Genomic DNA, 13,247 nt, shown 5'->3' with positions numbered 1-13,247 from the left:
TGCAACTTTGTATGTTATTTTTCTTAAGGAGCCAAAACTGTTGTATCTACCACTTTCACTAAGAGCATTCACTGGACTGAGATATACATTCCTAAAATTCTCTTTACTTGTCAGAGAGAGGAGCCTTGCAGCACCTTCAGTGCAGACATCTAATTCAAGCTGTGAGTCAGTTTAATAGATTTAATGACAAACTGTCTGGGGAGAATCCAAATTTATCTGAAGCGTTTCCCAAAATGTTTGCTCTGACTTTCTCTTCAAAAATACGAAAATTAATTCAACTAAAGAGCTTTAGGGGAAAAAAATAATAAATTAGTGGGGAAAAAATTACAGTCTAAAACTAATGTTGATGCAAACAACTAGCTCTTGAATTCTTGCTGAACTAGAAATCCCAGTCTCTTCACACCTCAGTGAAAGATAGTTTATGTGGGGTAACATCTCTACAAGATTAATAATTGTGTTACCTCATAGAAAGAACTTCTCTGAAACTGTGGGGAATTCAGATGCTCCTGAGCTTTTACTTCACTCTGATTCCTTTTGTAAACGTTTTAAGCAAAATCACATCATTCTGGGATTTGAAATGTCATGAATAATGTTTGGATATGTTCTGTGATTTCTCAAATGTATTTCACAAAATTACCAGATTCTTCCATTTTATGAGAAAAGTCGTCACATTTTATTTACTCTGTGATCATTTTTTATTATAATTGTAATAGCATTAGTTTATGACTAATAAGCTAATGCGTTACTTAATTTGTTTTGAGGAGTCTAAAGAAAATTTATTGGGAACAGGAAACACTCTTTGTACTCAACTTGGAAAAAAACACTGCAAAGGAACTGGCTTCCTCTGTGCCTTCTCCATATATTTTCATAATTTTTAATCTCTGTAGATTTAGATACCAAGAATTCTACCTATATGTCTATAGATATGTGAGATGCTCATAAGTACTTTTTATTCACTTTTTTCTATGTGTAAGTATGTATGTATATTTAGTGCCTTTTCTTGTTTGTCATCTCATCCATCTAAATTCCATTCAACTCTTCCTGTTCCCCTTCTTTTCTCGGAGTATTGGGGTTTTGCAGTGTTCATTGGCTTTTGTAGTTCTGCTGCTTTTCTGGGCACCAAAAGATAGTTCTGCTCATCAAGTTACAGGGAACTTGGCTGCCAACAGGTGGCTTCCCATTTTGCAGGGGAGGAAAGACCTACACCATACCATTTACTCAGTCTACATGTTTAGTTTCTGCTTTTGCAGATCTGACTTTGTTTTTCCTCAGGCGTGTCTTTTCTGTTTTACAACAATGCTTGGCTGTGGATGTCTGTGGAAGAGGGAGGATAAGAGGTCCTTCCAATTTGCTTAGCCTCAAATTATGATACATATTTTCATATATTTCTCATCGAAGGAACTTGGAGTAATACAGTTCATCATTTCCCTGGATTTCTAACTAAATTAAGTGAAGAATTGCATCCAGTTGTCACCACACATTGAGATCCATATTTGCTTGGCACTTATATAGAGGTAGAATAGTTTGAAATATATGGGTGCGTCAGCTGACACAACATTATGCACATTAGGTCATAAAATAAACATTACCTGAGGAGTTCATTTGTTATTTTTCGTGAACTATTGCTGTTCTTTCCCTGTCCTTATGCTGACAATGAAAATTTTAATGTCTCTTAACACAGTTGAATTTGTTGAATTCACATTAGTGTAATTTTTAGTTAAACTAAATAACTTGATACTAAGTTATTGTAAGGAAGGTGGGACTTGTCCTCTCCTTTATTTCTGTAGATCCTTACAGGAGACAGATTATGAAATTCACCGTGCCAGCAAAAAGCTCTAAGAGCTCTAGTTGCTAAAACTTGAGAGTTTAGCTTGTCCCTCCGTCCAAGCAGCTTTCAGTTCTTGTCTCTTTTATGTAGCCATGTTATCTGCAGATTACTGTTTTCCACAGTCTTTATACGTGATGGCTTTTTGTTGTGTGCATGTGTGTGCGTGCATTTGTGTGTATGCAGTGGAGCTCTGGCCTCCTTTCTCTAACACTCCTTTAAATGTTCATTTACGCGTTCATTTAGTTTCCTGCCCATCAAGCCTTTTGGAGGCATAACACACCTACTTCCCACCCATATGGATTTCCCAGGCAAGAGAACTGTTCCATTCCTCTGTCTCCACAACAGCCTCATGATCCAATTGTAGTTAGGTTTGTTCCCCCTGCAGTCTTCCTCACATCAAAGTGCAGAAAATGAAAGTCCCTGTGGCTAATTTAGGAGCAAGGGAGTTTAACTTGTTTTTCTTCTCTTATTCTTACTGCGTGATTCTACTCTATAGCTCATACCTTTTCCTTCTTGCTAAAAATAAGCCTGCTCTCTGTGCAGTTGGAATATTCACTATATCGTGCTTTGACATACAGTTCTTCAGTGTCCTTATGGAGATCCATTTGGCTGGATCTCTTGTGTAAGTGCACTGAATCATACTTGAATTCTTTTCTTGAAAGAATGAAGAGAGAGTGAACTTACATACCATTCGTGAGTTTTATAAGGTAAATTAAAGCTTTTTATATTTTCCTTTTTCAGAATATTGTAATTTTAGAGACATAAGAAATTGGTAATGGGGTTTTAGTATTTTCTTTCATGCTTAGTACTTAAAAACCCTTAAGTCTACATTTTGGCTTTCTGCAGACTTCTCTGACGTGCAGCTTCTTGATGTATGCTATTATGCACGTGCTTTAGCTTTATTGCTGGCTCACGTATTTATCTTTCTGCGTGCAGGATTTAAGAAAAAGCCAAAGTGTGTAGGGAAGAGCATTTTAGCAAACACAAGGAAAGTTATTTACATAAGACTGTCATATCTATTTTGACTAGATTGTTTTCCTTTTCATTCTAGGCAGTCTCTGTTAATAAAGATACTGTTAAATTTCATCTGGTATGATTTTTCTGTCCTTTTTAACAGTAAAATTAAACACAAGAAATAGCGATTTTTCCTGAACTATTTGGTATTCAATTTTTGCACTCAGTAATAGTATGAAAATAGAAATTGAGCAAATATTTTGTTATCTTTTTAAAGCAAAGTTGTCTGTGTTCTTAAATTTTTCAGTTGAACTGAAAGAAATGTGTATTGCTCAACATTTTCCATTGAATATGAAAAGTGCAACGAATCAAACTGATCGTTGTTGACAGCTGGCTTGATCTTGCACTGATTAGGTCTTTCACTGCTGGCAAAATCCACTAGCCTTTTCCGTTAGCTGATTGCTGATGAATGCAGAGAGACAGTTTTTCATATTGATAAAGAATCGGGGAAATATATATCTCATATGGAATAAGATTAAAAAATATCCAACCTCCTATTGATTGCATTGAAGCAAAAAGCCATGCAGGAACTCCTAAGATGTGTATAGTTGTTGACTTGGCTTATTCACATTGAACAGCTAAACAATTAGTGTAGACAGAAAATAACAGAAACATGGAGTTGGAGCATGCTGAAGCAACACACGTGTTTACTGCTGATGGGCAATGCTGCAAAATAAAGATGTGCTCTCTTACAATTACATGGGAAAATAGCAAGCAGGTAATTAATTACTTTTCCAAAGCTTTACACTTTAGTGCATGTTATTTAAATACTGTATTGCTTTCGCACTTGAGTTTAAATGATTTTGAATTTCATTGTCACATGACCAGAATGTCACAGACCATTTGTTTTTTGTAACTCCTTATCTCTGAAATGAAATTCTGAGTGAGATTTTCGTAGATGAATTTGCTGTCATAGTTAAGTTATAAGACGTTATCAAAACTATTTCCTTCAAAATGTCATGGTCAACTTTTGTTTTCACCAACTTCAGTTTGTGGGATGCGAGACAGCATATGCATTGCACATGTTCACATTGAAACAGGGTATTTATTTTCAGTACTTCTGTGTTTTGGAAATGTTCTATTATACTGTTCTGCTGTAAACAATATTACAGCACCACAGAAACATTTCATACTGAAGCCGTTACTTAAGGGAAAATCAAACACTCATTTGGTAGTAAGCACGTTATTTTGACATAGAAATTCGTTTTAACGATAATGAGCTAGCCTAGTGAGGGAAGGTTACTTTTTTAAGAAAATATGTTTTTTCTTAAAGATACTCAAAGCCCCAGTTCCAGGACTGCTTTTAAAGAAACAAATAATGTGCACTGAAACATGGCTATTACTTATAATTACTCTGAGTAAAAGGATTGGTGTGGTAAACAGATTTGAAGTTGTGCGCACAACTGATCTGCTATTCATTCCTATATGAATGCGTGATTTATTTTAAAATATTTGTCTTTGTTAGAAGTATAAGGTTTGTCAAATCATCTACTGGGTATTTTAGCTGGGTATTAAAGCAAATACAAATGAATTTAAGATTTATGTGACTATTAAGTGTCTGCAGGGACAAAGAAATTAATATTTTAAATAATGAGTTCTAGATACTACTTTCCTATGTAGTAGGAGCCATTGAAAACTGTGGTTTTGAAAATCTGTTTTAATGTTATTCTGATTTTTGTTCTGTATATTTAAGTTCTCCTTTTCTTGGCTGTTCTGCCCAGAATAGAGGACAGTCTCACCTAGGAAGTTTCTAAGAAATATGAGCAAACAGTAGTAAACATGAGAAATGCGGAGTCTGCGGCTCGTGCTGAGCAGAATTTGAACTAGTGTTAAATAGAATGACCTATTTCTATCAGCAGATTGGAGGAATTGCTAACAATGTATTGTAGGTTAAGGAGAGAGGTTAGGTTTTTATCAAATATAGATAATGTGAGATTTTTCATCAAATAATAATACAGTTGAAGCATTTTTATCAGTTCCAAGGAACAGTTTGTTCATTTGCTCAAATAAAATTGCCAGTTTGTTAAAAATTCTAAGTAAAGTAACCAGATTACTTTTGTGATGTTAATTTCAAGATTATTTTATTATCAGGAGATAGCACATGGTAGTTGTATTTTTCTTTAATTCCCAATATTCTGGTTGCCATTTCTGGGTTTAATTAGCTTGTTCATTTCCATTAGGATAAAAAAGGCATATGCTATTGTCATTGGATTCTCTAAAATGGATTTCTGCTATCGGCATGTTTCTGACCCAATTAAAAAAACGCCAGGCGGAGCTGTGGCTAAAGCCATTAAACTGGAAATAATGTCATCCATGTTGAGACCAGCAAAAAGTCTACTTTAAATAGAAACATATTTTACTTTGTCTATTTAGAGTGTTACGCATGAATTTTCACGCAGATTTTTCAAATTGCCTGTGTTATACATTGCGGTAGAATCAAGTTTTATGGAAAGTATGGTCAAAAATCAATTAGAATTCTTATATTTGGTGATACATAGTATTTCTGGACTGTGGGTCAGTATTTCAGAAATGTAAGGGCATCAGAGTCAAGTGCTCCATCCTATGTTTCCCTTTCCTACTCCTCAGATAGCACAAGGAGACCACATGCATTTCATCCAAGATGTATTTGATAGAGAACTGTTATAGGAAACTCCCATATCTTCCTGTTGTTCCCATCACTGCTGTTCTTCTGAGGACAGGTACCAATAGTGTGCAATGGCTATTCTTATCAGAAACCACTAAAGATTTAACTGAGCAAGTGAAAGCATCCTCTAAACTATGTTAATTTGAGTGAAGATTAGGGCAAGAAAAGTTATGTGTGACTGATGGGCTTCTGCTGTTTTTGTTGAAGTTAACATTGAAGAATTAAGAAATATTTTGCTAGATTCGGCATGCAGAGGAAGCTATTCCTTTCTTCCTTGCTTTGGTAACTTGGTATTTGAGCAGCCAGAGCTGTAGGTCTTCCTTTCGTTTAAAGGCAGGACAGAGAAGGAAGATGAAGGGATGGGCTGCTGAGATGAGAGCTCCCTGCTTTGGGAAGGCTGAGGCTTCTGAGTCTTCATCCCAGTCTGGAATTCACTGGCTTGGGGGCGCACCAACCTTGTGCATTTTGCAGTTGTCAGTCTGCTGTGTTCTGGAAGAATGGTCATTTATGTAATACACTCCACTTCCTACTAAGTCTCAGACCTGTCAGTTCTGTCTTTGTCACACAAATGCATAAGTTTGGCAGCTCAACAAAGGTAAATTCCTAGTCTGGAGGAAAGTTTGGTGTTGACCTAGGAAGAAATAGCTGCCTGAAACTGCTGTAGATTATGGAAAGTTGAATGTTTCTCTATGCATTAAAAATAAGAGTTTTTAATTTTCGTTTCTGTGTATGTAGGCATTTAAAGTCTTCTCAGGAGCAACTTGCAGTACCTTTCTGGCCTTCGTTGTCTTCTGTTTTTAGGGAATGGTGGTTTCTTTTCACTGTGTGACTCAGTGGTGAATCAGTAATAAATTCTTGAAACCATGACCCCAAAGGATTTGCTGCTTCTAATTCAGCTCTGATCTTGTGCTTTATCTGTTTTTTTTTGTTTGTTTGTTTTTTCCCCTGCTATCTCTGGTTTTTGATATGCTGGTATTACCCCAAAGTAAAGAGTGTTTTCTTTCACGCTTATTCTGGCAGAAGGTATGATTGCCTTTACTATTACAGACCTTTTGGGGAGTGCAGTTTGCCTGTAGAGAACTGTCAAGGGAAGGACTGTGTTTCAGCTAAAATTCTAGATTGACGCCCCATCCCATGTAAAAAATAGAAAGGGTAGCTAGGTTGTGGTTAGGGCATGTTGCATTATCTTTAATAGCTGCTCTGTTTTGGCTTATCAGTGAATCATAGAATCATAGAATGGCTTTAGTTGGAAGGGACCTCAAGGATCATCAAGCTCCAGCCCCCACTGCCATAGGCAGGGCCACCAACCTCCGCATCTAATACTAGACCAAGCTGCCCAGGGCCCCATCCAACCTGGCCTTGAACACTTCTGGGTAGCACTTCTGATAGCCAGAACCAAGCCATCGTGAGGTCCAAGGCAGAAGCCAGGATACAGACTTCCTCACCTCCCTGCATGCAAGCTGATAACATTTTATCTAGGTTATGCTGTACCTTGACAATTGGTGATTTAACCTCAGCATCATGTCTGACCGTGACAAGTGTTAAAAATGGGGAGAAAGATGGAGCTGAGTACTAAAAGAAGTAGTAGACTAAGGAATAAGAATAGAGGTGGTAGTAGTAAATTGCAGGAAGAAGGCTAGAAAACAGGTGATAAAGTTCATTGCACGTGATTCATTGTGCAAGAATATCTATTGGAGAAGGTGGATTGTGTCCAGTTTCAAGACGCTTGAACCTACGATCTCTAGTGCAGAGCTTTGGGAAGGGAGCTGTGTGAGAGATGGGTGTGAATGCTTATCTATTCCTTTCTTCTTCTTAAGATAAGGGAATTTAATGACAGTGGTTCTTGCAAACCTAGGGAAAGATCTGAGGAGACAGTGTGCAGGAAACGGTTGATAAATGCTTGTGTTGTTTGGGTTTTCTTTTTCAGTTAATTGGTTGAATTATGTTTTACACTGGCTATTTGAGTAGCTAGGCATTGCCAAACCTAAACATGAGATTGCCAGTCATTATGGTGGCCTATAAAGCTTTGGATTATTTGTTGTTTTGCTTTACAGCTTTTCTGAAAACACGAAATTCTCAGGGGTGGGTTTGGTGGATCTTTTTTCATGTTATTTTCAAAGTAGCTTTCTGTTTTTACAAATGCAAACTTTAAAAAAAAAATCAAAGTATTTTTACGGCTCAGGCAATGAGGTAGAGAAATGTACAAAATCGAACCACATCCATATCACCTTTTAAAAAATAATATATTTTGAAAGGTCAGTCCCGTGGCTTCTTGATTCCTCTTTAAAGATAAACTTCAGATGGGAATAAAGACAAAAAACTTTTGGACTCTGCCCTTACGCTTTGAATGTCTGACTGCAATACATTCTGATTGTCAAGGAATTAATTTGAGTTCAGATGCAATTTTTCTTTAACTGTTGTGGGTTTGCAGGGAGTATGCCTTTTCCTCATAACTCAGAAGCTTGCAGACTGAGTAAGGAGAGACTGAGGAGTTTGTGACGATAGACAGCAGCATAGTGTGAAAACACAAATAAAGGAAGGAGGATCAAGAAAATGAACTTTCAGAGTGACAAGGCTAATGTGTAGAATACATTATTAGGAGAGTCTTCCTCTTAATTAAATATCTAAGGTATGATTTGCTTTGAGGCTGCTTATAAACTGGCTTCCAAACTATTTAATTACTACTGTACCATTCATCTCACCTGTCCCAAAAATATTAATCATCAAATGGTAAAATACTAGCTTGTAGTAGGAGGATAATGCCAGATGCTGAAACTGCAGTTCATTACAAATTCTCTCTCTCATCCTAACTTTCTAAAGTGACATACTAAATAAAATAAAGACAATTTTCTTAGAGATTTTTGTCTATTCTAAGAAATTAGGGAATATAGGTGTACTGTATTTTTGTCTGAGACATCTGTAATAATACCTCCGTGCCTAATAACACAGTGTTTGCTCAACAGGATTTTATTAAGGTGTTCATCTCTGTGTAAATGCTTCTGTGAATCAATGAAAAGAAATTTACAATTCAGCAAAATTGTCTCCTTTGATGTATCACCACATAGCAAATGAATCTGTGGAATCTGTAGGAGTAGATATTTGTAGTGGCTGTTTGGTACGTCCTTTAGAAGGCAGTGCTGTGGGAGGTAGGTTTCTGTTGCTGCAGGAAAAAGGAGGAGGTCTGGACCTTGAATGCAATATGCTCATGTTTGTTATGAAAGGTGAGTCACTTCATGTATGAAATTGTTAATGACTGGTATGAACATTACAAACTTAAGAAACTGAGGAACCAACAACCTCATTAAGGAACTGAGAAAGTACACCAATCCCTTTACCTTGCATAACGTGAGGTTCTGAAGAAAGGACTGGGACTGACTTTTTTGCAGTGGCGGTGTTTGCATACAGCTTATTACAAGCCGACTCAGCTAATCTGAAATGTTCTGAACAAATTGATTCAAATAGATCTCTGCAAGAGAAATATTCACTCATTTTCATACTTTTTCAAAAATGATGCTGTCCTGTTTTGGAGACCTGAAATCAGCTCCAGTCTTTCTGAAAATAATTCACTTGATGTTGAAGAGGAATTCTGCTTGATCTGTTAACTATCATGTGGATGAAAAAGAAGAAACTCCGAGTGAAGCTACAGGTTTAAAACTTTGTTTCCTCAAATGTTTCTTCTTTTCTTTCCTAGGTGTAGTGTAGTTATTTAAAATGAGAAGGACAGGTACTGGTGTATTCAATGAGATAAACATAAAAAGATTTCTCGTAGGGCATTTACATTTAAATGGCTAATTATCAGTGTTTCTCATGGTCTTATGCTTTTCCCTGTATAAAAGTTAGTTTTAGACATTCCATTTTCTACATGGAATATTTTACTCAGTTAATAGCTTCTTTAAGAAGCTAGTATTAACATCCATCTTGTAAGTTGTCTTCTATTTTACATAATACAAAATGATGCAGTATTATTTTCAAGCATTGTCAAATGCACTTTCAAATACGCTGCTTTAAAGCAGTAACAATCCTGAGCTTTTAGATCAAACTGTTTTTTGTTTCTGGTGGTTTTACAAACCAGTTCCTAAATGTCATTATACACTGAGGGTTACATATCTCCTTTAGGAGGTCTGTAATTTTTACTCAGTAAGATGGCTTTCTTACCTTGAAAAATGTTCAACCATTATACAGGTGTCCCACTTCTTCAATCTGGACATATTCTTAAACAAGATTTCTTAGCAGTAAGGAGCATCTATTTCTTGGACAGTACTGAAATGTACTAGTGCAAGCAGAAATAGAATGAGCTTTCAGTGTAAACTTAGTGTAAACTTAAACTGATAAAGCAGAAAGGAGAGAAGCACTGGGAAGACTTTTCATAGATGCAGCTTGCAACAGACTGTTTTTGAGACAGACTGTATTTGTGCTGGACAAATACTACCTTTTTCCCCCTCTTTTTACTTTTAAAATCAGTGATCCAGTGGGTAAACTTCAGACCATTCTGAGCCCCTCTTAATACTTACATATGGAGTCCAGCAGAGATTTATGTTCTTCCGGTGAAAGACCATGCCAAAGGAATTCAGCAGAGTGTAAATATGTCCTGGGAGCAGCATCTGGTTTTCCTATATTACTTTATTTTCTCGAGTGCACAGATTTTTGGTTTGTGGGAATGCACTTGGAAAAATGTCCTTATTTTCTTGCCCAATTCAAGCCTTTCTGTCTGTAATTAAAATGTAAAATATTTCTATGATATATTAGGTGGTGACCACAAGTGCACACAAGTTATTTGGCTTTAGAGAATGTTGTGAAAGATTCTTGTCTCTTGTAAGTAATGCTAATAGAAAAAGAAACCAACTAAAACAGGCGCTACTTAGTTCAATCTTTTTTTAAAACTGCTGTATTCACTCACAGTGTTGAAACAGAAAACATAAAACTTTAGACTATGTTCCACTTTGTAAGCACTCACTTGAAGAATATATTATATCCAAAACATTTAATTCTTTTTAATTTTCTAGCAGCATTAACTGTAATGAAGATAGGAAATTATGTAATTTTAACTTAGTTTTCTAACAGTGTAGCCATGTAGCTTGATGAATGTACTGCATTGTTTACTAGAATGTACTAGTGTGTTTTTTGCAACGATCCAATCACCTGACAAAATTCTGTGTATATTTTATATGTTTTATTTTATTCAAGAGATGTTGGGCTGTTTTCAACTTTGCGACTTTGGAATGTAATTTTTCAAAGGGTGAAATTCTCTTTCAGGAAAAAAATGTTCATTTCTTAAGGTTGTGGGTTTTCTATTTATTATTAATTTTATTCTGAGTAGCAAAGCAGGTATTTGCAAGTGTCACCTTCTGTAATTTGTCTTATTACACTACTTTCTTGTGATTGCATGGTGAAAAAAGAGGTTGGCATAATTTAATATATGGATTTAAATTAATTATATTTGTTGGCAAAACAATGAACATAAGCAATGTGGTCATTTTTAAAAACATATAATATTGTCTCACGCACTGTCATTGCATTATATAAATTTTAAATAACTTTCAGTAACACCTCTCTACTTTGATTTTTGCAAATGAATTGTTAGTTTTGAAATGCAAAAGGGTGATAAAGCTCCATTGATATCTGTGGCCTTCTATAAAATGCCTTGAATGTTTGTAACGTAGAAGGACCGAAGATTTCTGTTACAATTTTACAGTAATTGCCAACTGTCCTTCTTGTTCCTAAAGTGAAGCTTTTAAAGAATCTCTTTGTCATCTCTGTATTCACCAGTCTCAGAACAGAGTTCATATGTATTTTGGTGGTGCTAAGGATTCTTTGTGCGCCTTCTATGTGTATAAGCTTTGTTAATACGAAAAATGAAAAGTTGGTATTCAAGCCAAAAGTGGGAAGTCTACTGTAGCAGTACTATTGATGAAAAGTACTAATGAGAAGAAGTTTGGCAAAATTGTTCTGTAATTCTGATGCCCTTCTGGTTGACCTGCCATACCACTGACGTGGAAAAGTGCAAGTCTGTAGAAAGTGCATTTTGGACTGCCCTCTGATTTTTTTTGTTATTACTTTCTCCGTTGTTATTTATTGGTGTGTGGTTGATCTCTAAGAAAACTTTATTTGCTATTCCACCAGAGTTCGGATTTGTCATTGTTAAATTTTCATTTAACATTTTTTTTCCTCCATGAGTTTTGACTTTCTCTAAATCTTGCCTCAGTGACAGAACTGCTGTCATTGATTATAAGGATTTCTCTCCCTTTTTTAAACCATGTAGATCTCTAGTACACATTTAACTGATCCCAGAGCAGAACACCAAGCCCTGCTGTGGAACAACCTTTATTTGAAATCTTCCCGTGGAGCTCCCAGCAAGACTTCTTGTCTAGGGTGACAGCCATTCTTCTTGGTCTGTCAGACTGAGGTTAGCAGCAAAACACATCCTGATGTCTTTACATAAAGGCCATACAGAGAATCCTTCTGGGAGAGAGAAGAAAGCTTTTCAGAATGGTACTGGTTATTCACTTTGATACAGTTGGATTTGAGTGGGAGGAGGGACTGGAGGCTGGAGCCTTGTCTCTTTATTCAGATTCTGCTCAGGAATCCAAAGTGGATCACCTTCACTTCAGTTCACTTCACTTTACACAGACTGTTTTTCATAGATTCTTACCTTAAATGCTTCAGTTTCTCCAGAGAAGCTGGACACACATCACTACAAGCATTAAAGGCATGGCTGACTGGGGCTTTGGGCAACCTGGTCTAATGGAAGGTGTCCTTGCCCATGGCAGAGGGGTTGCAAATAGCTGATCTTTAAAGTCCCTTCCAACTGAAACCATTCTGTGATTCTATGAAATTTCACTGTCTTACTGTATGAGCTTCATGACATCCTCTATTTAATAGGTAAATAATGCTAACCACCAGTTAAAGCTGCCAGGCCACTTACACTGAGAATGTTAAGAAAGGAAAGAAGATTCAGGTTCCAATTTCTGCTTAGTATACCTGCTTACATGTCTGTTACAGTACATGCTGTATCAGCAGATACCAATTCTACAGAGCATCTTAAGAAAGTAATGTTAAATGTAAGATGAAGACCTTCTTCTATGATTTGTTTCTTAGTGTTCTCTTTCCTCTGCTTTTCCACTTCTTGTTTTTTTTTTGCTCTGAGGTTCCTTATTCCCTAACAGATATCTATTGTTTCCTCTGAGAGCTGGGAATGAGGCATTAGCCTTCTTCTGACAAGGAAAATTCTAGCATCAGAACATTCCATGTACATCAACACATTGACATAATATTTTTTGGTCTGCAGGTTGGGAATCCACGTGTTGAGCTCACTCTTTCTGAACTTCAAGATATGGCTGCCCGACAACAACAGCAGATTGAAAACCAACAGCAAATGTTGGTTGCTAAGGTAATTAGCAGCAAGTAAAATATGGAGATTGTAATAAATGCAATTTGCTTGAACATATGCAAACATAAGTCTATTTGGATATGGGAAATGCACTAATTCATTTTAGATAAGCTAAAGAAGTTTGAGAAATCTGTTGTTTTGCCAAGTTAATCTTAGCTACGCAATGTAAAAACATTTCACTATAAATGATAGCATGTCAGATGATAATGTGTCAAGCCAATAGTTATGTATCTTGGTAAAAATATTGCTAGGTTGTGTCTCTTGCACGAGGCCCATTTTGTGATCTGTAGTAGATCACGCTTGACTCTGTGTTCATCTCTACTAGCTCATTCACCTCAGTATAGTAACAGGTGTGAGATGCCATTTCATATGTA

At 36.3% G+C, this 13,247-nt stretch overlaps 1 protein-coding gene across 6 annotated transcripts in view; it reads left to right on the top strand.

Moving 5' to 3' along the window:
• PPP1R13B (protein phosphatase 1 regulatory subunit 13B) overlaps nt 1-13,247 on the top strand; it is a 54,543-nt gene that overhangs the window by 23,797 nt on the left and 17,499 nt on the right. For all 6 annotated transcript variants that reach the window (XM_021402024.1, XM_021402022.1, XM_021402023.1 and 3 more), the window contains exon 5: nt 12,772-12,873. In XM_021402024.1, the coding sequence (XP_021257699.1) occupies nt 12,772-12,873 (102 nt within the window). The remainder of the gene's footprint in view (nt 1-12,771; nt 12,874-13,247) is intronic.

The sequence above is a fragment of the Numida meleagris genome, chromosome 6 (genome assembly GCF_002078875.1).
Source record: "Numida meleagris isolate 19003 breed g44 Domestic line chromosome 6, NumMel1.0, whole genome shotgun sequence".
Lineage (NCBI taxonomy): Eukaryota > Metazoa > Chordata > Aves > Galliformes > Numididae > Numida > Numida meleagris.
The sequence above is the reverse complement of the archived record's forward strand: the minus strand, read 5'-3'. Positions and strand labels throughout refer to the sequence as shown.